At 38.6% G+C, this 26,893-nt stretch overlaps 2 protein-coding genes across 3 annotated transcripts in view; one reads left to right on the top strand and one right to left on the bottom strand.

Moving 5' to 3' along the window:
- The first annotated feature begins 731 nt into the window (after positions 1-731).
- On the top strand, positions 732-2,433 carry LOC149025232 (Bifunctional inhibitor/lipid-transfer protein/seed storage 2S albumin superfamily protein). Of its 2 annotated transcripts, XM_089145462.1 has the most exons (3): positions 732-1,016; positions 1,056-1,874; positions 2,197-2,433. In XM_089145462.1, exons 1-2 carry the CDS (start codon positions 833-835, stop codon positions 1,865-1,867), a joined length of 996 nt encoding a protein of 331 aa, XP_089001588.1. In that variant the 5' UTR covers positions 732-832; the 3' UTR covers positions 1,868-1,874; positions 2,197-2,433. The 2 variants fall into 2 exon arrangements, with proteins under 2 accessions (XP_089001588.1, XP_089001587.1); XM_089145461.1 differs by having other exon boundaries at positions 732-1,874.
- A 2,041-nt stretch (positions 2,434-4,474) lies between these two features.
- Positions 4,475-26,893, bottom strand: part of LOC149025231 (uncharacterized) — a 28,769-nt gene continuing 6,350 nt past the window's right edge. Inside the window, exons 3-6 of the mRNA XM_089145460.1 lie at positions 21,912-22,094; positions 21,754-21,840; positions 21,590-21,661; positions 4,475-6,779 (exon numbers count right to left, since the gene is read on the bottom strand). Of these exons, the coding sequence (XP_089001586.1) occupies positions 4,857-6,779; positions 21,590-21,661; positions 21,754-21,840; positions 21,912-22,094 (2,265 nt within the window). The 3' untranslated portion in view covers positions 4,475-4,856. The remainder of the gene's footprint in view (positions 6,780-21,589; positions 21,662-21,753; positions 21,841-21,911; positions 22,095-26,893) is intronic.

Genomic DNA, 26,893 nt, shown 5'->3' with positions numbered 1-26,893 from the left:
TAGATGCAGAACCATTTGGGTTTGGATTCACCAATAACAAGCAATACGCCAGAGTCTAAAAATACCCACCCACAGTTTTTGCCCATGGGTTCCAATCCACCAAAATCGCTTGCACTGAAAATAGTTAAAAAGTCACTTCTTACAACATGATAATTTAACTGGATTTCTAAAGTTGAGGTTTCCATTCAGAAATTCTATACGTACTACAACTGTTATTTTATTTTTTTAATGTATTCTAGTTATTCAGTGTTTCTGTGACTGCTGAGTGGATTTTCTTTCTGAGACTGGAAATAATGCTTAATTTTTATCTTCTGCCCAATGGGTTTAGTTTGGTTGTAAAGATCAACAAATAATATCAGAAGGCTTTTAGGAGTTCGATTCGTTTTTTAGTTGGGATTCCATCTGATTCATTAGTATTATAATTATCCTCAAAGGGAGATGATCTCAACTCTGGTTATTTTTTCTGTTACAGATGTTTAGAAGTGAATTAATTAACATAATTGCTGAGGACTAGGGTGTTCGTCTTGATTTGGAATGCAAAACCAGACAGATTAGAACATTCCCACGTCAATAAAGAAATAGATGATAACAAATAAAGATGGACCCATGCACGTATTTGAGTAAAATAAAAGCCAACTAGCAAAATTTGGCATTTGCCATATGAGACTTGCTAGATTCACGTGAATGCTTTGTTTTACACTATCTGACTTCCCTATAAGAGCCACTCCTTATTGTACCCTCACACCTCCATTCTCAACTCTTCCATACTTGTGTTTTCAACTCAGTGGAGCTAGATAAGGTTCTAATAGCTAGCATAGCTAGCTTGCTAGCCATGGAGTTCTCTTCCAAGACCAAAGCTATACTATTCATTTGCATGCTCTTCATCTCTTCAGCCACACCAATCCTTGGTTGTTCTTATTGCCCAAAGCCCCGTCCCAAGCCCAAGCCTCATCCAGTTAAGCCCCCGGTCACAAAGCCTCCAGTTAAGCCCCCGGTCACAAAGCCTCCAGTTAAGCCTCCAGTTAAGCCCCCGGTCACAAAGCCTCCAGTTAAGCCCCCGGTCACAAAGCCTCCAGTGACTCTCCCTCCCACTGTTAAACCACCTGTAACCATTCCTCCGGTGACAGTTCCTCCCATTGTGAAACCACCTGTAACCATTCCTCCGGTGACAGTTCCTCCCATTGTGAAACCACCTGTAACCATTCCTCCGGTGACAGTTCCTCCCATTGTGAAACCACCTGTAACCATTCCTCCGGTGACAGTTCCTCCCATTGTGAAACCACCTGTTACCCTTCCTCCGGTGACAGTTCCTCCCATTGTGAAACCACCTGTTACCCTTCCTCCAGTGACCATTCCACCAGTGACAGTCCCCCCTGTTCTTAAACCACCAGTTACCCTCCCTCCAGTGACAGTCCCTCCTGTTCTTAAACCACCAGTTACCCTCCCCCTCCCTCCAGTGACAGTCCCTCCTATCCTTAAACCACCAGTTGCCCTCCCTCCAGTGACCATTCCACCAGTGACAGTACCTCCTATTCTTAAACCACCAGTGACAGTTCCTCCTGTAGTGGGTGGAAACCCTTGTCCACCAGCTCCATCTCCGGGGACGGAAACATGCCCAATTGACACTCTTAAGCTAGGAGCATGCGTAGATCTTCTTGGTGGACTGGTGCATGTTGGGTTAGGAGACCCTGTTGTGAATGAGTGCTGCCCAGTGCTTCAAGGGCTTGTTGAACTGGAAGCTGCAGTGTGCTTGTGCACAACTCTCAAGCTCAAGCTTCTCAATCTCAACATCTATGTGCCAATTGCTCTTCAACTCCTTATTACATGCGGGAAGACACCTCCTCCTGGCTTCACCTGCTCTCTCTAAATCTCAAGTACATTACATTGCACCCTAAATCCTTTATTACTACCTCATTTTCTTCCTTGCCATGTATTTCATCAACTTTTCTGCTTAGTTACATATTTTCACTTGCATCTGTCCCTTTGCTCTCTCTCTCTCTCTCTCTCTCTCTCTCTCTCTCTCTCTCTCTCCCCCCACACACACACACACACACACACACACACACAGTACTATAATAGAGAAAATAATTCACAGTTGAAGTTTCATAGTTATCCATGAAGAGAGCTTTGATTGTTGAGTGAAATGTGAATACGTGAACATGGGTTTCTCATTATATGTGAATTTTGTGATTGCAGGTGGGGATAAAATCGACATGAGAGGATGTCGAGCAACCAATGTTTTTCTTACTTGATTTGGGTCGTTTTCTTTTTTCCCTTCTTATTTATTCTTTCACTCTTTCCTTCTAGATTGGTAATGCTACTGGTGGTTGGCTTTATTGTTCACATTTGTATTAAAACAATTGTTGCATGTACGTTTGTTCTTAGTAATTAAGCAAATCAAGCAAGAACGCCCTGCGTCTCTTTTCACTTTAATTTCAATTCTTAATTATATTGGATCTAGTCAAGCTAGTTGGTGGTGCTTTGGAAGGGATGTGGCGGGCTCAGATCTTGTCTATATTGGTTTCCTTTGGAGTTAATTAGTGGAATCAAACCTTGAATCATAGTTATGATTGTTCTCATTCAAACGGAGAACGATTTGGAGGGTTCTTGAAAGGAATCCAGATCTGACCCCCAGATCAGAATTATCTTGAAAGAGAAAATGTTCAAAGGCCTAACAAAAAGGTCTGGTTCTCACAGCTACCTTCCTTGTCTGGTCATTTCAAGCACTCCCTGAAGTTGAATAAATACAAGAGAGAAATAGAAAAAATTGCTTTTGAGTCACCTAACCTTCCGATATATGAACACATAGACTTAAGGCAAAGTAAATAAGTAAAAAGAAAAGAGAAAGAAAAAGCGCTTTCAAATCACTTCAGCTTTAACGTAAGAGTACCTGAAGCTTGTGAATGAGTGAAGAAGAGAGAGAAAACCCTGAATTGGAATCACCAATTCTGGCCCAATCTGATCAAGATTGGCTAAGTTCTATTCAAATCGACAAATTTGTGTTGGGTTTCTAGGGTTGATTCCAACTAACTCATGTCAATTCTCATTGATGCCTAACTGAACGTGCGATCAGTTCCTTAAAATACAGAATTTAGACTGGAGCACAAACAGACATTCTCATCCGTACCAGTAACGTCTAACTATTAATCATACCATCTCAACCACATTTCTGCATATGAAGATAAGATTACACATGATATGTAAACCCTACATTCTCATCTCCCCTCTGTTTGGGAGAGCTGTGTTAGGATTGAGACTTTTTTTTTTTTGGTTGTTAACCTCGGTTTCCAAGGCTTTGCCCTGACTAATCCGGTGTTCGACCCGAGTCGCTTACCACTTGGACCAACCCCCGTTGGTTAGGATTGAGACCTTTATTATCATGATAAACACACATTAAGGTAGGGACGACCTCCTAAGCATTTGCACATGGATTCTAAGATTGTCACCTTCTCCTTCTAAAGCATATTGGTATCTGTTGATACTTGATAGAATGATTGGCCCCTGAAATTCCTATAAATCTTTTCTTTTCTTGTTTTTTGGTAGAAGAAATTCCTATAAATCGATCAACGTATATTTGTAGTATTCCTGACAACTTATAAGTATTCTACGTGCAAAAGAACTTTAGTTATATAACTCAATATAATTACAACTACTCAACCATAATCCGACTAAATCATTGTCCTCTAATCAATTTTATTTTGTTACAAGTCTGAAACAAATTAAAAGCAACGTATGCCTTTACTTACAATATTTTTTCGAGCGGTTTTTTTTTTTTTTTTTTTGGTTAGAACAAGCGGTTTTATATATTGGGAATTGGGAAATTATATGATATAAGACACGAAATCACCCAGGGGATTCAAACTCTTGACATCTTCTACTTGGAGGAAGTGATTTTTTACCAATTGAACCACCCTCAGGGTAAGGGTTTTCGACATTCCTTGTTTTATTTTAATAGTATCTCTTCAATAGCTTGAGTAACATCTATATTTATGAACATTTGACGGACCTTAAACCTATCAAGAGTCTAGATCACCTTCCCTACTCATGACACAAAAATAGGGGGGAGGGCCACGAAGGACATACTATAAGTCCCACCTTTAAATTTCTTTATAATCATTTCCATATGAACCTTTTATTTTGTGGTCATAAAGCATCGAAAGAACCTTCGTCAAGAGAGGTGATCCAGACTCACCTAACAAAAATTAAACCTTGTAAAAAATATTCGAAAGAGGTCATCTCATGTGTTCGGTGCTGGTGTGGATTTTTGGTCTTCCGCCTCTCCATCAAAGACCATCACCCTTGTGCCAAAAATACATCTACATTGACGTGAAAATTAGCCTCAGCATCCAAAAAGGAACAACCATCTTCAGAAATAATGTTTCATGCCCTGCACGATAAGTTCCTGTACCATAACCCGCAAGTACTTGCCAGAATCAATGAACTGGGGGTGGGGTGGGGTGGGGTGTAAAGCCAAATAAGGGAGTCCAACAGAAAAAGAGATCCTTGAATGGAAAAGGTACTCTGCATTTACTATCCAGAATGAATCAATTGTTCCCAAACCTCTTCTTTTTAAGAGCTCAATCTCTTCTTGAATATTGATTGGATTAGCCACTAAACACAGTAATCTGAATCAGTACTACTACATCTCGAATTTTGAAAGGGGACAACTATGCTAATCAAAACAATGTGCCATGCCACCAACCCTGAACATGGAAAAGAAAAACTTATTCTATGGCTCATCTTATATATGATACAAATTCTCTAAAAGGATTCCTCTTCTACATGCTAAACTCACAGGGTGTTGGGCAGGAAACTCGAATCAATTAAACCACCAACATAACTATCAGGCAGATCTGTCAAAATATTACATTGCTAGGAATGAATCTAACATGACTGTACCGTTTCAACTTTGCAAGAGCTGGTTCTGTCTTCTCCTGCAGAAGATCTACATAAACTGCAGCAAGCACTGCTTGTGGATGGTTAGGCATCTGGGACAAAGCTTCTGTTGCAAATCGTTGAGCCTGCTCAAAATCTCCCTGCATTGCAGACATCGCTGCAAGATTCACATACAGGGTTCCACGTGCCTCTTGAGGCTCAAGGAAAACGATGCCTTGAGAATCTTCTATGGGAGGATTACTGGCAGCAGCTGAAGCACTATTTAACTCCTCACCATCTCCACCCCTTTCAACACGCCACTTTTTGTCGTCTTCGCTGAACGGTAAGTCAACATTCCCATCTGATATGTAAGCTGACAAATGATCAGCTGCTTCCTTGGCACAGTTCAGATGGCACAGTGCTTCAGCTGCATACACATGACCTAGAAAGATGTATATCCTAGAACAGTCTGGGATTCTCAAAAGGGAATTTGCAGCTGATAGTGCCTTCAATGGATTTTTCAAATTCAACTCTACAAATGCAAGGTCAGCTAGAACAGCCTGCTTCATCAAGTGGTTCTCCCTTCTGCACATATCCTCATAAGCAGAGACAGAACTCTGCAGGGTGTTGTTCAGGCTCACTCCCTTTGATTCTTTTGTGTCCCCATTTGCATTAGCTGAGGCTGAACCTAGTGCAAAATTTGATGCCTTAGAATCACCAACCAATACATTTTTGTCACTTGAGTTCTCAAGTGATCCTGATAGACTTGACTCATCTTCTTCCGAGGCAAAATTAACCTTCAAGTACTTCAACTCCAAATTGTTCAACAAACACAGGGCATTAAGAAGACATTGCCGGGCAAAAGGGATTGAAAGTGTCTGTTGACTGTCACCACCAGACAAGCCTTCCTCCTCAATATGGTCCAAGTATCCGTTTCTTAATGTACCACTTTCCACAAGAAGCTGCCTCCATTTCCCCTTGCCAACAACATGTACTCTAACTTCTTCTCCATTGGCCAAAGACCCACTGGAGTTCAGAAGCCCTTTCTCCAGAGCCAATAGACAACATTCAGCAATTCGGAGCCAAAATAGAGGCCGATTGTAGAAAACTAAACTGGCCTTCTCAAAACACCGAGCAGCACTCATTGGTTTTCCACAGGACAAGTATTGCAACCCACAGTTATACACAATGAGGACAGAGTTATCCTGGGAGAAATTTGAAAGCTTAAGAGGTTTCTCTGATCGCAGGGATGAGCCAATTCTCAATCCCTTGGAAAAGAGCACGGCTGCTGCATGATGTTTTTTCAGTTGATGATAGATGCAACCAAGATTGTTGTTGAATATGCTTGGCATTACAGATTCTGCCCTACTACTACTTGACGTCATCAAGAGCTTGATGGCTTTACGGTGATTGCCACGAGCATACTCTAGCTGGGACTTCAAAAGCAATGCCACAGAAGAGTCTCTACCACGTGCAATGTTCATAGCTAGCTTGACTTCACGCTTTGTTGCTTTGTAGTTCCTACAGAGCAGCAGGAGTTGCACCTTGTAGAGATGAAGCTTGAGCTTCAGATCAACAGCAGGAGCAGGCCGATCACCTGTGGTTCTCAACAGATCATTTGATGAGAAGCCAGCTGGTCTTGCCAAGTTTTGCCCACCACCATCCAGTGTTGACAGAAGCGATTCAAGCGCTTCATCTGATAAAGTTCTTTCTAAATGATCTTCAGGTGCACTTGTATAGGCAGTGGAGTCTGAATTAGATGCATCTGTGGGAGTTGAATTGCACTGTGCAGATGAAGGTTTTATTCCCAGATTTGATGATTGATGCTGGTTGGTGCTTCCAGTCTCACCTTGATTAATCATATAACCAACTCCAAATGCTTTTTCCAGATACTGAATAACATCCTGAGTGCAATGAACAGAACAATGAATTCAGACACTACAGCAGAACAAAGTTTATTAAAATGTGGAACAAAAAGAATCATGTATAAAAAACTTGTTAGAAAACAAGCATTAAATAATCAAAACAACAGCTGAACTAGAACAAAGAAAAGAGAGAAGAAGAAGAAGAGAAGAGAGATGAGGAACCAATAGAAGAGGCTTGTGATTCTTGCTTAAAGAGTCTAGAATCACAGAGCACTTTTATTTATAGCTTCTAATGAATCTAATACAACATGAGAGACAAGTAATTGTCCTCTAGAAAAAAGGAAACAAAATATTACAGCTTTAGTAACTTCCTAACTCCTAAAATAGAAAGTTCTGAAAATAGAAACTATGCTTTCTAAAAACTCCCAAACTTATGTAGCAAGACTCTTACATCAGAAATAGAAAGTACGGTAGCATCACTAGCATATATTGATCACGTGAACAGTAACACAGATTTTACTGTTCACTTGAACAGCATCGTGAACAGTAAAAACAGATTTTTTTACTGTTCACGTGAATAGTGTCGTGAACAGTAAATAGCCCAAGTGTATATACTTCAACACTCTCCTTCAAGCTGGAGTGTACACAAAGAAAACTTCAGCTTGCACAATAAGAATAAACTTGAAAAGTAGCACCAATCTTGAATCGTGTAGCAATGGCAGATGTCGATAAACACCAAGAAAACTTGACCTAGAAGATAATCAACACCACCTTAAAAAAAACTTTAATTCTTCATGTCAATAAAAGGATCCAATATTGAGAACAATCGACGATGTTGAAAACGAACAAAGTCCATAAGTATAGCAGGATCAAAGACATTATCCATATAATGCCCGGTAATAGGGAGAAATATCCACATTGAATCTTCAAAATTGTAACTCCAAAGTCCAAATAAATGCTTCACAAGAAGCCAAGTTGTAGGTAGGCAAAATGCACTATCCACATAATGCCTGTAGTAGGGAGACATGTCCACGCTAAATCTTCAAAATTGCAACTCCAATGTCCATATAAATACTTCGCAAGAAGGCAAGTAATAGGTAAAGTATGGGTAGGTAAAAGGCAATATTGATTACTATGGACCAAGTAGGTAGGTAAAAGACAGTATAGGTTATTGTGGACCAAGTAGGTAAGGTAGTATGGGTTACTACTGACCAAGTAAGTAGGTAAAAGACATTATGGGTTACTACGGACCAAATAGGTAGGGTAAAAGACAATATGGATTATTGCGGACCAAGTAGGTAAGGTAAAAGACAATATAGGTTACTATGGACCAAGTAGGTAAGGTAGTATGGGTTACTACGGACCAAGTAAATAAGTAAAAGACAGTATGGGTTACTACGGACCAAGTAGGTAGGGTAAAAGACAATATGGGTTATTGCGGACCAAGTAGGTAAGGTAAAAGGGCAATATAGGTAAAGATAGGTAATGATATCGTTGTAGAATGCCATAAGTTGAGGACAAAGATCTTCACAAATAATATCCATCAGCACATCTTGAGTAGATATAGAATAAGGTACCATTCTCCCCCTCACGTGTAGCATTACACATGGACAATTAATGATGAGCAGTGTATTATTCACCAATAAAGTTGATCAAGCAGCAGAAAATCATCTCACAGGACAAAGTCTTGTGCACCAAGGGGGAAAAAAATTCTGGACCACCACTAACCCTTAGGCAGGAGCAAATTAGATCGGGAATAAATTATATATATATATATATATATATATATATATATATATATATATATATATATATATATATATATATATATATATATATATATATATATATATATTGAACCAGCTTGGAATCTCAAAATTGCAGTAGTCGTTGCAGCAATCCACTCGGAAGAAGTGCAATAACAATTGTTGCAGTAGTAGATAATATCAAATCTCGGACCATAGCAGCAAACTTCTGCTAGATTTGAAACTCTAACAGATCTCGATATGAAGGAAAAATAGTCCTCTAGGTCTTTGTAGAAGTATTAGATAAAAAAAAGGCTAAACTTGATTCTGAAATAAACGGAAGTAGTAAAACAAGAAGGTAGCAGCAGAATTTTTCAGAATAGAGAAATTCAATGAAACAAGGGTACTAGTATACGACTTGCAACTAAACGTATAGCACAAACAATGGAAGACAATACTTAGGTCTTGCAATCCGAATTATGGGCATATCTTTGCAAGAATCAAGAGGAATCCCAAGACATCAGTATAGTGCAAATTGAACTTCAGATTTGCACACACAAAACAGGGTAGTAGCAGCCTCAGTTGAATCAAATAGGTAGACATATCCCCAGAAAGCTTGGGGCCTTTTTGTAGTATTAATACATAGATACGTGGTGCTTCAAAAGTCAAAGAAGAAGGACAGCCATTCACAATTACTGCAGCGAAGGTTGGGGCTGAACTAGATAAGAAAACAAAAGGGGAAAAAAAAATTTTGGGCAGCCAAGAGAGAGAAAACAATCCCTAGGTTGATTAAACTTGCTTTGATACCATGTTAGAAAACAAGCATTAAATAATCAAAACAACAGCTGAACTAGAACAAAGAAAAGAGAGAAGAAGAAGAAGAGAAGAGAGATGAGGAACCAATAGAAGAGGCCTGTGATTCTTGCTTAAAGAGTCTAGAATCAAAGAGCACTTTTATTTATAGCTTCTAATGAATCTAATACAACTTGAGAGACAAGTAATTGTCCTCTAGAAAAAAGGAAACAAAATATTACAGCTTTAGTAACTTCCTAACTCCTAAAATAGAAAGTTCTGAAAATAGAAACTAACACCAAAATAGAAACTATGCTTTCTAAAAACTCCCAAACTTATGTAACAAGACTCTTACATCAGAAATAGAAAGTACGGTAGCATCACTAGCATATACTGATCACGTGAACAGTAACACAGATTTTACTGTTCACATGAACAGTATCGTGAACAGTAAAAACAGATTTTTTACTGTTCACGTGAATAGTGTTGTGAACAGTAAATAGCCCAAGTGTATATACTTCAACAAAACTGAAGCAATGTATCACTGAAATTATGTATAGAAGATTACTAGGTTTGTGAATATGACAGAACAGGAAGTTGTCAGATAAAGGAATATGTAACTGCGCAAATGGGATTAAGGGAACACTGGGGGAAGAAACTTGTTGATGGGGGCTGAAGTGTTATGTACGTGAAACAACCATCAAATAATAAAGGCCATCAACCAATGCTTTTGGGGCTTTTCTCTCTTTCAAAAGAATGAGATTCTTCTTCAAGATGGATATGCAAGATTGCCCTCCACTCATTGCGAGCTTCTATCATAAGGAGGGGCATTATTCTGAAATTGGCGATTAGCATGTTCTGGTTGAGGCAGCTTTAGCCCAACCATCGGCTTCTAGACCGACAAGAAAGCCTTGCATGTTCCGGCATCTGCCCCCTATTACTATTAAATAAATAAAAAGGGTAGCCATCTCTATAAACCGAGGATTGGGGAGGGATGTGGATTGTGGGCTTGGACAAAACAGAATTTGTGGGAGTTTCTCATAGCGGCGGTCTCTCTTCAAGCCCAAGCCTCAGGCAGGCAGGGCCAAGTCCTTATCTGAAGGATGGCTCACTTCAATATGTCAATCAATGAGGTCTCTTAGTTCCGACCTACTGTATGTCTTAAAGATTGACGAATGCACACCCCATAAATGATTCAATCGACTATCCCTCGAGGTTTAGGTTTCATATTTCATGCCTGGTTTGGTGCTTCAGAATAGGCTCAGAATCGTATGGGGTTGAGGCAGGGGCAGATATCGATCTCACTAACCTTGATTGGAATCAACACCCCTTAGCAAGATAAACAATAAAAGACATTGAATTACACATGTCCATTAAGGAAGGCTTCCTTAACAGTTCAGCCTTTGGTAATCCTGATGAAGGCACCATTGTTCGAGCCAACTGTCAGATGGCAAGCATTTCCTGAAAGGTAGTGTGAGGAACAACTTTCCTCACAATCAGACCCATCAAATTATGATATAACATAATGATAACTCAATCAGATATGCTTAAGTCATTCAAAAAAATTAAGTCTGAGAAGGCCCTAACCCCCATAGTGTCACCAAATTCCTAGTTACAAATTGAGACCAAGGAAAAAAGCTGGTTCAACCAGAACACAAAAAGGTTACACTATGAAACTAAATAGATCTAGTATATTATTAGGTGAAGATGATATAACAATTATGAGGCACAATAAAGGCCTTCAAGTAAAGCTCATGAGACTTCAATACATATTGGTCTGACTTCTGAGAACAAATAAGGGAGATGATACTAAAATAAGAGCTCAACTTGGTTCCGCAGAATACAAAGAACTGACAGGATTACCATAAACAGGTAAAATAGGGGATCAAGGAAATTCTAACCACAATTTCCAGGCATTGTCCTACAAACAATCTGAACCAACACCACCATCTGTAGTCGTAGCATGATTTCAATTCAAATGGGAGATTTTAATTGGTTTTTTGGGAATCTATCTGGTAGCAGCAAAGTCCAACAAAATCTAATGCACGAACTGACCAAGCCATGGTTGTTGGGACTCTGATCCAAACTCGGACTGAAGAGTCTTAACAGCTTCATGTTTCATTAACAATTTTAAGTTGTGCTAGTCCTACTGATCCAGATTGATGCCAGTGCATTGTAATTTACTTCATGCACAGCCTCAGTATTTCATTTTGCAGCTCACATTGAGTTGCTTCAATCAAGACTATGAAACAAGTAACTGAGCTCAAACTTAGCCAAACCTTATCACCAAAAGATGGGGACTGCTGATACAATCCTATTCCATCTAGCATGATATGGACAATCTTCCAAAAGTCCACAAAAACTGCATGCTTTAGCATGGTACTGATGCTCGCCAACTATAAATACCAAGTAAATTAAATACACCAGTTCATTTGAGCTTGCAAGTGAAATATATAATATGACAATCAGAAATCCATTTGAGCTGCTCTAAGGAACCAAGTGAATAAACAGGGTTTTATACACCAACACGCCCAATGTAATAGGTTGGCTTGCCCACCTAACATGCCAGGGTAATCACGTAATATCCTGAACTACCATTTCATTATTAGTTAATCATAATCCGATTTTTTACATTGTAAAGAGGCTTATTTACAGTGTTTAAAGGGAACTCACACTAGGACTATATTTTAAGAAGACAGTTCAAACTAAAACTCCAACTTAACTAAAGACTCTTATTGATGCGAACAAGTCACCCCTGGCGGAATCTCTGCTGTGGGCCACAAGGCCCCACCCAAGCGGGGCACTTAGGGCTGGCCAAACGCTAACAGGGGCTTATTGGTCAAGTTTTGGCCCTAATTAGCTGCTGAATTTTAATTTCAGAATTCCAGTTCTAATTTTCAGAGTCCAGTTTTGTTTAAAAGTCTTAGTTTGAGTTGGTGGTTGAGTTCTTGAGTCCTAAGGCGTCTTCCTATAAAGTAGGACTCGATAGTTCCCACCCTCCCCCACCCCCCACAAAAAAGAAGGGACTCGTATAGATAGTTAGGTCTTTTGTTTCAAGAAGAATTCTTTTTAATTTATGTGGTTGTCATTAATTGTAAGGGTATCTTAAGTTATAAAGGAAAACCTAGTTAAGTTGGTTTCTAAGTTTTAGTTGAGCCCAAATAGAATCCCCCGATTAGAGTTAGATTCTTTTTTTCCCCTCCCCCTAATGTAAGACTATAAATAAGCCAACATATCATTGTAAAGCAGGTCGTGGTTCTCTTGGGAGGGCCATGTCAGATTCTTGGTGTCTTCATTCAATTGCCCGCAGCCATTCTTCAGCAAACCAGCATTCTTCTTCAACTTCCAGCAATCTCCAATTACAACCCTACCTCAGCCCCTCCCCATTCACCACAGACCTAGTCCAGCCCCATTCCCTACATCACAGCATCTCCCCAGCCCCTCCTCTGCCACTCCAGCCCCTTCCCCTTCTCTTCCTTGTGATACCCCCACTTCTCCCTTTTATTTCTGTTTCTTTTATTTTTCTGGTTCTTGCAGCAGAATTACAAGAAAAGAAAACATAAACAAAAAGAGAAGAAAAGGAAAGGAAAGAAGAAGATAGCAAGAACCACCCCACCCGCCTCTTCCTTCTTTAACTGCAAGCTTTTGTTCCCCTTTCTACCCAAACCGCAAGCTTCCGTTCCCCTTCCTAGACAATTTTAGGTCACCCTATAACATCTTTTCATCATCTCCAAATTATTAACTAGACTATTCCCTCCCATTCCCCTGTTGGGTATCCCAAACCCTTCCCATACACAATCAGAGACTTCCCTTCCCTTCCCAATTAATTTTAGGTAAAGAGTGATCACCCCACCACTACCCAAATAATTTTATTAAAACCCTAACCCTTCCATGATCTTCCCATAAATTCTTTAGGGATCCACAAACATCCCAAACCTTCCCCAACACAAGTTAAACAATATATATCTCTTATCCTTTGCATCCAGACCACCCCATAGGTTATCCAGAAATTTAGAGCCATCTCAAAGTAAAACCGAACCCTCCCATAGAATTTCAGAATTAATTGCCGGAAGATTCTGGGATTCTAGGTGAACCCTTAATTTTAGGGAAGTCATCCAAGAAGCCCTAACCCTAAAATCAGGCTCATATCACTTACTCAAGCAAAGACTCTCTTTTTTTGGGTAAACAGCAAGGACTCCTCATCATATCTAGCTCTAGAAAGATCCAAAATTGGAATCTAAGACTCTAAGAGTAGATATGGAATCCTTGCAAGAAGTAGACTCAAACTAGGGACTCCCTTAGAACTTAGGAATCCCGAAAATAATGACTTTTCAAAAACTAAGCAAATATGGACTCAAATAATACTACTATTTAAAAGGAAAACTTGAAACAATTGTGGTATGCATTTTGGTTGACCAAAATACCACCCCTGAATAGACATGTACCCATTCACAAACCCAATTATTATTATTATATTATAATTATAATCATACTACTAAAACCACAAAGTAGTTATGGACGATCTTTCATTAATCCCAAATGCCCTTCTCCCAAAGGAACATACCTCCTTGCAAAGGATCTCACACCCCTCAAGAACTTGGCCAAAGTGCCCTTTCGTTTAACCAATGTAACCTCTCCCTATGGAACACACCCTTTGAAAACATCCACATCTTAAAAGCCTACAATTCCACCTCCTCATACCCATCCCTTTCCACTATATCATACTACTATATAAATCATACTACGATATAAAAATACAAACACAATTAAGTTATGCTATATTTATTTATTTTAGTGGACCGAAATATCCTTCCCTTATTGCAAAATACTTTTTACAAAGAATATTAGACCATTTCATTCCGTTCCACACTTCCACCATAAAAATTGGCTTATTACTTTATTTCCAAAAGCACATCATACTATCTCATCTCATCTTACTATACTATACTTTTATCATATCATACTACTATATTAAAAAAAAAAAAATAAACAATAAAAACGGAAATCAGTTATGGTGTGCTTTTTATATAACCAAAATACCCCCCACGAAGAGGCCCATACCTTTCCCACGGTAGCCGTATGCTACCAAACCCCCACGCACTCAACCCACACCATAAGCAGGCCAAACGGAGCAACTGACGACAGCCTTGGACGAAAACCAGAAATCGAAATCATGAACTTCTTCGCTGGGGCTTTATAGTTGTACTTTACAGTCGATGAGTTGCAACGACCGAAAGGAGATCTGCTTTCGTTGCACTATAAAACTGCTTCAGTCAACATCTGTTAGGCATATCTGCATCTCTTTGCCTTCTCCTCTCTCTCAAGCGAGCAAGCTCATGAAAATGAGAACCTGTAGACTGATAAGTAGTAAAGGCAGGTCATGGAAGCACTTCAGAAGCTCAATTTCTCCTCTGCGTAAATTCTTTAAACATTCTGCCGTCCAGTTCCATGATCTTTAATGGAAAGTTTTAGATTTTGAATAAGATATTTCAACGCTTAGGGTCTTCAATGCCATATTTGGTGGATTTTGTTGTCCTGGTAGTCTCACTCAGTGGAGATTTTATTATTTTCTGTTTCCTTCTCTGTGACGATAAGTATAGAGATCTGTCGTTCTGGTTTCATCGTTTTCTGACATTAGGCATTTCAAAAGGTTTCTTTGGATCTGTTTTGGGGCATATGTTAGGCTGGATTCGAGGACGGAAGGTTGAACGAAAGAGGAAACTTCAACACAAATATTTGTTTTCCTTTTCTGATTCCTGGTAATTTGAAGGGAAGATCAGTTTATACTTTTGGACATCAAGTCCAGAGTTGCATATACCTCATTCCTGCTTTTGTTGGTTTCCCCCCCCTTTCTTTAATAGTGAACGTTTGATTGCTTTTGATCGATTTGGTGGGCTTTGTTGCTGGAGCGAGCGATCAGTCTTACTGCATATTTGGGTATCTCAGTAGATTGAAGAAATCAAGTGGCACAAAAGTTCAAAGGGGGACGAGTTGGAAGCAGACTTCATTGCAGTAGGCATCTCAGCAGCAGTTTGCACCTCCACCTACAATGTATGGTTCCCAAGGAACGAAATAAAGAAAGAAGTTTGAAAGGACATACTCAAGGATAGTTGATAATTACTATTCCTGCGAACAGGTTTGCTCATGCGCTAATTTTATTCTTCTTTTCATGTATTTTAAATTTCAAATGTTTTCTTCCCTGTTTCTCTGAATGTCTAACGAGTAAAAGATGCAAAAGTGAAAGAGGATCTTAAGAGAACCAAAATATTCATGCACAACTCTTTTTCATTGAGAACCTGAGCCATGTTTGTCTTGATTTTCAGGAGTGAAAGCCCAGGTCGTTACAACTCAAACCTAGAAGATAAGAGTCATAAGACTAAGTTTTAATCATTTAGCAATCATAGCTTTCATTGTCATATGGCTTGGCTTTTAAATTGAAAAAAAAAAATCATGTGATCTCTCCAGAATGAGCTGAACCACGGCAGAGAGGATCCTCCAATGTCTCCAGACTGCTACTCCAAAATCAACTTCGCAGCCTAATCCACACTTTCTGAATTCAGGCATTCCAGTTTCCTCTGGATCTTTGGAGCAGCCTCTTTGTCCCTTAAATTGTTGACTGAAACTGAGGAGTATGAACAAGACCCTCCCCTTAGCTTGACCAGCATCTCATCAGTTGTCTTCACAACTCAACAAATTCGGCTACACTTAAAATAGCACTCAAGATTATAATTTGACAATATCATGGCGTAGTATGATTTCTTGCTCTTTTTTTGGACAATCCAATAGTAAAAGAAATTATTAATTCTTAATGCAGTTGCAATATAGTTTCGGATACAAATATATAAAGGGTTTTTATAAATTCATGCTCAACTTGATGGGCTTTCGCCCCAAAGATAGTGGTCTGAATCCATCAAGGCCCTTTTTATTCAACTTTTCATAGTAGAATTAGTTGTGTTGATAATAATCATATAATTTTAAGGGTGTTTTTTACCTCTTGGTTATATAGATGCATATGTTCTTTTGACATCTCTATTGTATGGTATGGTTACAGTTGTATTAGATTCTATTGCTTATTCAATGATAAATTTTGATTAATTTGCTGCAAAATTAATACTCTATTATAAGTGCCATTAGTCTTTTTAAAGTTACTGAACCACTAAAGAAGTTAGTGAACCACTGAAGAATGTGTCACTATGGGGAAGTGCAGTGACATGTTTGGAGGTGTTCATAAATTGGACTTGCTAACATTAAAGATAAATCAAAATGTTTAAGCTACGAGAATTTGGATTTCTCATATTTAGGATGATTCTAACTAATAGAATCAACGTAACCAAACAGCTTCTCAGAAAGAACCAATTGACAAAACCTAGGTAGCAAAACAAATTTCTAAAATGATTTGGTCCAAATAATTAAGTACTCATATAGTCTTAATCATGATTGCATATTAATTTCTCCAAAGATTGGCCTCCTCTGTCTTATATCTCTCCTTTGCCCCGATGTTGAGCTGCATGTGCAATTGCACATGGAAATTTTACTAGTTCAAAACAAAAGTAGATCTAAGGTCCCCACGGACATATAGGACCCAACTAAGCCCTACGTGGGCTCAACCAGAAAATAGTTAAATTACCAAAAATAGCCCTAAGCTGGCTAAAATTCCCCAGATTGCTGGTAGGGCCACAGGTACTAGTAAGCTCTTGGGCCCTCTTTGGGTGGTTTTGGATCTGGTTCACATTAAAGAGTACAAGAGTAAAAGTTAGTGAATAAGCAACTTGAACTTCTGCTCCACTGGCACCGCCTCCATCAGTGTAGGACATAGTTTAAAAACATAATAATAAATGTTTGAGAAGAATACTTAACTTATTTCAAGACTGGCTTCAAAAATCAAAATCAATTGATCCTTGTCGTAAATGAGCTAAACAACTTGTTGATGTAGCCTAGGTAGAGATCCAACCAACTTTTTGGCAAAAAATACCACGCCAAAACACCAAAACCAGCAAAGGAGGAAGGAGTGTCGAGACAGGTCAAGATCAAGATATCTCGACTCCTCTCGATCGAAATAGGGTATATATAAACACTAGGTTGAGCTGAAATCTTGTGAGATCCAAGATCTTGGCCCGAGATATTGTATTTTTTTGGTATTGACCCAACTCAAGAGATCTCGTCTTTGAGGACTCGGGAAAAGAGAGAGAGAGAGAGAGAGAGAGAGAGAGAGAGAGAGAGAGAGAGAGAGAGAGAGAGAGAGAGAGAGAGAGAGAGAGAGAGAGAGCAAGGTCTTGCGAGACCGCGAACCATGCTAAACTCTTACTGATCCCTGTGGTTACCTACCCAGAATTGAGCAAATAAGAGTTACAAGGTTTATACAGAAAAACTAATCAAACTCCTAACCTGACTAGGAAATTCAAATCCTATTGCTAACAGCAGAGATAAAAGTGAAAGAAGAAACATTATCTTTGAAGGGAGACATCTAACCAAACATAATTTAAATAAAAAAAGAGCTAACTGAATAACTATGACAGAAATCCTGTACTATTACCGTTTGACCTAGGCAAATCAATTGCCCATGAGAACACTCATCCAGAAAAGAAACGTTGCCCATTAAAAAGAAAACCCATGGGATCAAAGCCCCACACATACATAACCCAACCCAAACAATATTTTCAATAAAATAAGCCCTTTTTTGACTTATGTGCACAACATATTTTCTGCTGTGGATTTAGAAGCATGTTCTCATCCTGATTTTTATCTAATTTTGTGTTTCCAAACCCTCATCTTCTTATTTCTACTTGTAAGCCTAATTTTGTAATACTGTTCCTGGTCTAAGCCTACTGTTTAATCTTCAAGTAGATCTTCATTAATTGTCTAATTTAATCCCTGAAGCCAACAAATAAATTTCACTAGTTTTCCAGGTTTGATTTCCTAACAAGAATTCTTCCATATTTCACAAGTCCATCAAAGTTTGACCCTCTTTGGCAGAACTGTTCTTCTGCCATAACAACTGAACTCACTTTCAGATTGATCAAAATTGTTTTAACTAAGCAATTTGACTTCCAATTCTGATTTGGTTCCTTACCATTAAAAAAGGTTCATTGTTGTAATTCTCTGTGTGATTAGATATCTCATTATAACTGTAACGGATCCAGAACTTAAGACACCAGAAACAAGGAGAGAAAGATGATACAAAGACAAACCAAGAAGTGGAGGAAAGGGGGGCTGCCGGATAGACAGCTTGATCGATCACCAGCTAAAGATATTTATCCTTATTAGTGCCAACATAACCCAATGAGAATAAAGTTGCTCAGCTAAGTAATCCTAATGTATTATATACTTAGATAGGAAACCATTGCATGGAATATATACGCCTATGGAACAACAACTGATACACAAACACAAAATCTAAAATCCCCTCCTCTCAAGCAGAAGTATATACATCTTCCATACCCAGCTTTCAATAACCACAAAATCACTAAGAAACACAGGAAGAAACAGCGCCCTCATAAACATATCACCAAGATGATTGCAGGAATTGAAATGTGTGTTCATAACTGCATTTCTCCCAAAATAAACAATCAACCCCAATATGCTTGGTCCTCTCATGAAAATTGGTTTTCCAGCAATATAAATAGCAGTTTGACAATCAGAATACATCTATATTGGTTCACGAACTGAAAACTCCAACTCTGGTAGGAAAACACTTCACTGCATCAACTTTGCCATAGTATAAGTCCTACCTTTAGTAAGCCTCTGCACTTTCTAGCCAAAGAGTCTGCTTCTTACTCCTAGAGACAATGTACCCACCAACACATACAATACTTAGCAGTTGATGTACAATCATTGCCACCACCAGCACAATCAGCACTACAATAACCCAAAATGTCAACGTGACCATAACCAAAAAGCCTTTGGAAGATACCACCTTTAGGATATCCCAAAATGCAACATGCAACATCCATGGGAGTATTCTCCATAAATTGACCAATGACTTCCACAACAAATGATATCAAGACCATAGAACAAAATTCCATCGAAACTTGGGAAATTTCCAATTTCCCATTTTGGAAAATGCGAAACGAAACTCATGGGGACCGGAAAAAAGTCCTTAGTTTCGATCGAAACTGTCGAAATTTCGTCGAAACCTCGAAACCTGTCGAAACTTTGTTCAACCCAGTTGGACCTGTTGGTTCATGAGGAAAAGAAATTCCCAAATTTCGTGGAAAACTTGGGAAATTTCGTGGAAACTTGGGAAATTTCGTGGAAACCTAGGAAATTTCGTGGAAACTTGAGACTTTTTCCTGTAAATTTTGTAGTTTTCCCAAATTTTCAATTTTTTTTGTTTATTTCATGTTTCCCCAAATACCCCCTCAATCAGGACTTTCCCTATCCAAAGTGCATATTCCCTCAGGTTGGTTATTCTTAAGCATATTGATGACTAGACTCATAAAGTTACAGTTGTCGATTAACTTGACAACCATAGGCATAAAATGTCATGGGATGTCTGTGTTTGTTGGTTGGAGGAGAGGGTGTTACAGGCATAGTACTACTCAGCTCACAGGATGAATCCACTCTTGGCATTCCTCTTAACACTAAGTTGTATTTTCCTTTTATTGTCAACTATTTTGAAGTTAGAAATTATATATTGAATGTTATGTGCTTAAGTAGTTAAGTTTATAATGTACTTTTTGGACAACTCTACATTGATGTTATGCACATTGAATGACATATCTACATTGAGTTTTTTAGTAAAATACAACAAATGTATTCTTTATACTCTAATTAGCTTAAATACAGGATCCCACCTCAAAATACTCTTTAAAACCTGTCGAAACTTGTACGGAAAAGTCCTCGATTTCCTCAAAATTTCCCAAAATTTCCACTTAAGTTTCCCATTTTCACCCGGTCAAAACTTGAGTTTCCCTTGAATTTTTTACCATGATCAGGACAAGTGACAACCAAATCAATAAGTTTCTGAACAAATATTCTATGGTTATGTTTATCCCCACTCTTTGTGGTCACAAACCCAAGTTTCAAATTAGGATCCATGAGGCAGTCAATAGGCCAACATCCCATCATACAGTCCAGGACTCCAGGGTAAAATCTAGAACATGTTTATGACGATACAAAATGATCTTTCCTGCAACAAAATAGAAGAGCAGCCCTCAGTCCATCTCAAAATTCTGGTGGAGATATGCATTGAACTCTTTGATTCCAGAAAAGTCATTTCCTGAAATTATAATATCATCGGCATACACATCTAGGATTGCGTCCTTGTGCCTCCTAAGGCACACAAACACAGGGTGATCATTCCACTTATTGAACCCATAACCACCAGTAACTTATTGAACTTATCAAACCAGGCTGACGAAGACTATTTCAACCTATATACAACCTTGTCAAGATGGTGTACCTTGAACTCGTTCTTCCCTTCAAGCACTCAACTGAACCTTCAGGAAAGATATTCAACAGCATAAACCAAATGAAATGACACCTCACAAATTCTTTCCCTGATGTGTTTGTAAGAGTCCAAAATTTGACAATCCAACAGGGCATCTGATGCAGATCTAGCATGCAGTTGGGATTATTTTCCTTAAAATAAGCCTAGGATTGGGTTACAAAAGCCATCGACCCTTGGTCTTTTAGTTTAAAGGAAAAATGAGCACCGTAATAGGCCCACAATTAGAGCATCTATCTCCACTAAAGTATTACCACCCACATGATAGATTTTGGTAGAAAAGTATGACATAGATTCAACTTAAGGTAAAATCAGCATTCATTTGGTTGATGCAAAGCAAGACCATTTTGCCAAAGTAATCGAGCAATTAGTATCACAATATTAGCCCCTTAAGAGATCAACATACATCAATCCCATTACAAGAAGAATGGAGTCAGACCAAACCAGGAAACCAAACTAGGCAGCCCATCTGGCCAAGGCCAGATTGCCACCTTAGCCACATGTTGTGAGGCCAACTCAGACTTCTACATGACCCCAATATCATCGGCAAGGAAACCCCTTCCCCTCTACCATTTACGTGCTTATGGAACTTTCTGGTCATGGATTTTTGGAAAGTCCAATAAAAAGAATAAAGATTTAATAGGAGCCAAACAAGCAAACTGAAAAATCAGTGCCTAGTAGGTTACAAAGCAAATAAATAATGTGTGCAAGAACAAATATCATTGGATGGCACAATAAAATGTAATATCCAAAAACTATAAGCTAAAAGATAGAAAAACTTTTTAAAAACAAATCCTTTAACCTATAAAAAAATCCTTTTCGGCCCAAATTACAGTAACTAATATAGCCCTTAAGTTGGAACTTACTGCAGCTTTTGATGCATCACGTGAAGCTAGAGCAACATCCAGTAACAAAAGGCAAATATGAAGCGCCGTTGTCTGCACAACAACTTAAAAATTAAGAATTACATAAACATCTCCACAACCGAGAAAGAAAGAAAAGAAAAAAATACAGTACAAACATGTTATACCTCATCTATGGGTTCTATATTCTGATACAATGGTTCAAGCACTGATAATGCATTTGCATATTCATGAAGATGGAACAAGACAACAGCCTGTAGAAGATACCAGATCAACAATAATATTTCAACCAAATCAACAAACTACAGAGGTCACAGATGCATACGATGTTCAAGGTTGCAACAGAAGAATCAAATTCATCTGTGTAGCCAATACTGGAACTGTTTGCAGCCAAAAACTGATGTGCCGTCCCACTGCTTCCTCTAGATCCGGAAACAACATTATAATCAGCATTGCCAGAAACCTCCACTTGCTCTCCAGATGCACAAGTAAGCTCTTTGCTTCTTCTCTACACCATCATTATAAAATAAGCAACAGTAAGAAAATTTATATAAAAGATAAAAATAAAGTGAAAAGTGAACTTGACACAACATCATTATTGACAAATCAATTCAGTCAATCCCCCCTTATACAAAGCAAGTCAACAAAGGAATCTCTTTCAGTTCTTAGCCTATTGGGTCATTACATGCATTGAAAATGAAATCTCCTTCAGTTCTTAACAATCCCTACCCTACAACCCCCCCCCCTCCAAGAAAAAAAAATTCTCATAAATCACAAGTAGTGGTGGCATCGATCATTCCAGTATAGATAGTGATCACCACCCTGACCCTGTTGCTATCAAGTACAACATTGACATTAATCTGAACCACTCTGTAAAATTTTCTGGTCTTTAACATCAATTTTCTGCTCTAGCTATATTTTTCCTGCATTCCATTACCACCCTACTGTATTTACAGAGGAGCAAGACAAGTCATGATACATCAGGAAAATTGCATGAACATGGGCAGAAGAACACACGTTAACAAAGATAGAGTGCAAGACATGCCAACCATCAGAAAATCTCGACAAGGCATACAAGTGAAAATGCTTCTGCAAGTAAGAGTGGTTAACTAGGTAATGCTAACTAAGTTATTTAATAACTCAAGATAACAGAATCAGGTTTCTTATGATTGCCAGTGCAAGTGATAATATTTTTGAAGTATCATATACCATGGAGAAAAAAATGCTGATATGACAACATAAATCATAATATATGAAAAGATAATGTCACTGTGGTACGGAAAAAGTGAAAGTATAGGTTTAAGTCTTCATCTTTGTATCTATACAAGTCACAGAGTCTGTTGACCACAATGGCTGCTGCTGTAACAAGAACTGAGAATAAGAATGAGGCTTTCCTCATCTCTGCTTTCTTCTCTTAATCTTTGTCCACCTTCTGCTTCTTATCGTTCATCATCCACCACCTTCCTCAACCTTCCACATTTTCCTTCTTCTGCTAATACTGCTTCTTTTCTTCCTAATTGCTGGTTCCAACACTTCCTCAATAAAAGGTTTTGCTTCTCCATCATTTGCCCAAAAGAAGAGGGGGGAGGGGCAAGGAATTAAGAGGCACATAATGCAGCTGCTACCTTCTCTTCCTCCTCTTCAAAGTACAGCTAGTATCTTTTGCACTTTTCCCCTAGCTTACTCCATTGGTTATAGGAGCCATCTCCATTTAGTTGCTAACTTAGGGCAGGTTTGAACACTTCAAACAACTCCACCGCCCCCCCACCCCCAAAAAAAAAAAAAAAAATCAAGGATCTTAATAAGCCACATGCATGGGACATACAGATCATAATAAGGATGACTGCTTAAGGATATGAAGAAGAGTATAAGAAAATAAGACTATCAGGCAGTTTAGAAGGTTGGGACGATACAGGGATATAATGATATATAAATACAAATCTTCAACATGGTAGAAATGGATACCAAAGTTTTCTATACAACCAGAAGATACTTAATTCAAACCAATATCATAAACAAGGACCAAAATTGCAGGAGTCAATCTCAGGCAGAGGTTGATCAAGAAGCGGGATGCTAACAAAGCCAATGGCCCAGTGGACCAGAAAACTGGATGAAATGGTCCTCTAACAGGGGATGAAGTTCAACCAAAAGAGAAAAGAAAACTAAATGCCGAATTTGGATAATGTATGGGATTAGCAAATAAAGACAGAATAAGAAACTCAAAAGAATCCAAGGTCTGAACTCGCAAGATGAAGAATGCAAGCAGTTATCAGGCCTCCAGGCCTCCTACATCAGCCCCTTCATCCTTAGATCACACAATAAGGAATCTCCATGAGAAAGTAAGCAAGCATTCAACCAGTGGCAACTGTTGCAGTAAATCATGGGACATCTTGTGCCGCCACTTGGGTTGCTTAACAGATTAATAGAAAGAAGGCACCATGATCCAAAACCCAAGAGGGTAAGCAGCCGCTGATTGATTCTGGAGAATAGTAGGGATAGGTATGGTAAAGACAGAATGATCACAGATGCAGAAAGATTGCAGGCAGCCCAGAGTTTCACTAGTTGCCGACGTTAGAGTACCACCAAGGTCACTTGAATCTACCATAGAAGTCTCATGTCTCTTGCCTAGGGACACCAGATGCTCTCACAATAAGGAATCTCCATGAGAAAGTAAGCAAGCATTCAACCAGCGGCAACTGTTGCAGTAAATCATGGGACATCTTGTGCCGCCACTTGGGTTGCATAACAGATTAATAGAAAGAAAGCACCATGATCCAAAACCCACGAGGGTAAGCAACCGCTGATTGATTTTGGAGAATAATAGGGATAGGAATGGTAAAGACAGATTGATCACAGATGCAGATAGATTGCAGGCAGCCCAGAGTTTCACTAGTTGCCGACGTTAGAGTACCACCAAGGTCACTTGAATCTACCATAGTAGTCTCATGTCTCTTGCCTAGGGACACTTGATGCTCTCACAAGCATGGTAGAAGATCTCGCTCGAGAGAGAGATCTCGCCACCTTGAAAAAGAGAGATCTCGACCATCTCGGTGAGATCTCGGTCGAGATATACAATTTTTTGGCGTCAACTCAGTGGCCCATCTCGGTGGGTTTTAGGGTCCCAATTGGGTTGAAACTTGGTATTTAGCTTATTTAAGGCCTTTTGAACACATTGGTGGCCTTGGATTTGTCAGAAACAACCCTATGTATGATTTCTAAGTCTACCCATAGTGTGAAACCGAAATGTAGTAGGATTAGGAAATGCAATGTTATACAACATGTAATATAGAACCTTTAAAGCATATAAATGAAAAGCAAGTATATCAAATGCATCAACTAACTTAAATGTTATCAAAATTCCATCTATATGAGTATCACAATCTCAATTTTCAAGAATAAAATAATTATACAACCATTAGAAGTTCTATATAAGTCATTAAATCATAAATTCATAAGACAAGTAGAGAATGATTGATCTTCCTTGTTGTAGATGTGCTAAGAGTAGTTGCAAGTGAAAATTCAGCCAAAATCTACAAAAAAAGGCAAAAATTGAGAGTTCCAGCGAGATCCAGGGCGAGATATGGCGAGATCTCGAGTGAGATATCCCAACTCGCAGATCTCGACCTCCATCTTGTCTCGCCAAGGTGAAAAAACGAGATATCTCGCGAGATCTCAGCGAGATCTCCCACCATGCTCACAAGAGCCCCCCCCCCCCCCAAAAAAAAAAAAAAAAACCCATAAAAAGTCAGGGTGCTGAAACAACCACCTATGAATCTATGATTCCATTGTATAGCTCAGAGGGGAAACTAAACAACTCGTAGAACACTTAAAAGTGAATTAAATAGACTAGCAATTCCAAGACAAATTAGACTTCCCACACTTAGAAACTATACCCAATAAAACGTTAAATATATTAACTACAAAGTTCAAACTTCTAACTACAAAACTTGAAAAGATAATTATTACATTCCTAGCAGTTTAATAAATATATGAACTACAAATTTCAAACTTCTTCTATGAAACTTGAAAGGAAAATTACTACATACCTAGGAGTTTAAACAATCTCCTTTGTTCCACCTAGGAAAGTGAAAACCTACTACATTAATCAACCTAGCAATGAAAATAAACTACTTGAGAGTGTAATCCTGTATGCCTTCCTTGCAAGTTGCAACCACATATTAAGCATATTGAAGAGGCAATTAAAAAGAAAAGCACATGGAATTAAAGGCCTAGTGCGAAAAGAAACCCACCCAAGGCTTATTTCCAATAATAAGAATAATAATAATAACCATTATGCGACTTGTCTGCATCACAGCAAGGGGTCAAAATTAGAAGCTTCCCAAAATAGAAGTTTCCAATCAGTCCTTGCTTGCAGTACAAGGCACCATCAGTTAGAAACTGATGTAATGTAACTGCTGATATATAATTAATAATAAAGTTACTAAAATCAACTAAACCACCAGTTAGATTGCATAAAATGAAATAAGAAATTAAAACAGAACAAAACAAAACCACAAAAAAAAAATTAAAAATAAAAATCATGGCTGCAAGGCAGCAGCCTTCTTCTTTCTTGAATAAACCTTCAGATCTCCATCAGGTGCCCACTCATGTCATCATATATGTCCATGTAACAAATAAGTAAACAAGCAAAAACATCCAAAATGTTATGTCCCATACAATATAGGAATTTAAGAAACAAGGAGAACATAAAAAACAGGACCAAAAACTAGTAAGCTCACATGTTCTGGTCGACAAATAGCAGATTACTCCAGAACAGGTCGAATGGTCGAATAATGTGTCCATCTCTATAATAGTGAATAGAAAAACCAGTAAGCTCATATTGTACGAATGTGGATTATAGCTGTGAACACATCACCTTGTTCTAGATCTTCATTGGGTTCAACATACAAGAAGCCAACACGCTGTGTCGAAACTTCATGAGTTTACATTGGTTTATGTTCATTGCTTCGTTTTTTGATGAATATGCTTATATTAAAGAAGGCTGTACCCAGTGCACTAGCCAACCATCTTTAGCAGGGACCGAGAGGTTTATGTTCATTGCTTTGTTTTTTGATGAATATGGTTATATCAAAGAAGGCTGTACCCAGAACACTAGCCAACCATCTTTAGCAGGGACCGAGAGGCTTAAGTCCATGCAGCCTTGCTCCTGTGTCCAGAGGGATGTTCCAAGACTTGAACCTTGACCAAGCGTTCAGCAAGTGAACACTTGACGAAGTGCGAAGCACAACCTTTGATGAATTGTCTTATATTTATATCCTATAATTTGTAATCATGTTGGCTTTCTCA

Source organism: Hakea prostrata, chromosome 2, assembly GCF_041222555.1.
Source record: "Hakea prostrata isolate BN-2017 chromosome 2, UWA_Hpros_2, whole genome shotgun sequence".
NCBI classification, from domain to species: domain Eukaryota; kingdom Viridiplantae; phylum Streptophyta; class Magnoliopsida; order Proteales; family Proteaceae; genus Hakea; species Hakea prostrata.
This window is presented reverse-complemented; position numbering and strand designations above follow the sequence as displayed.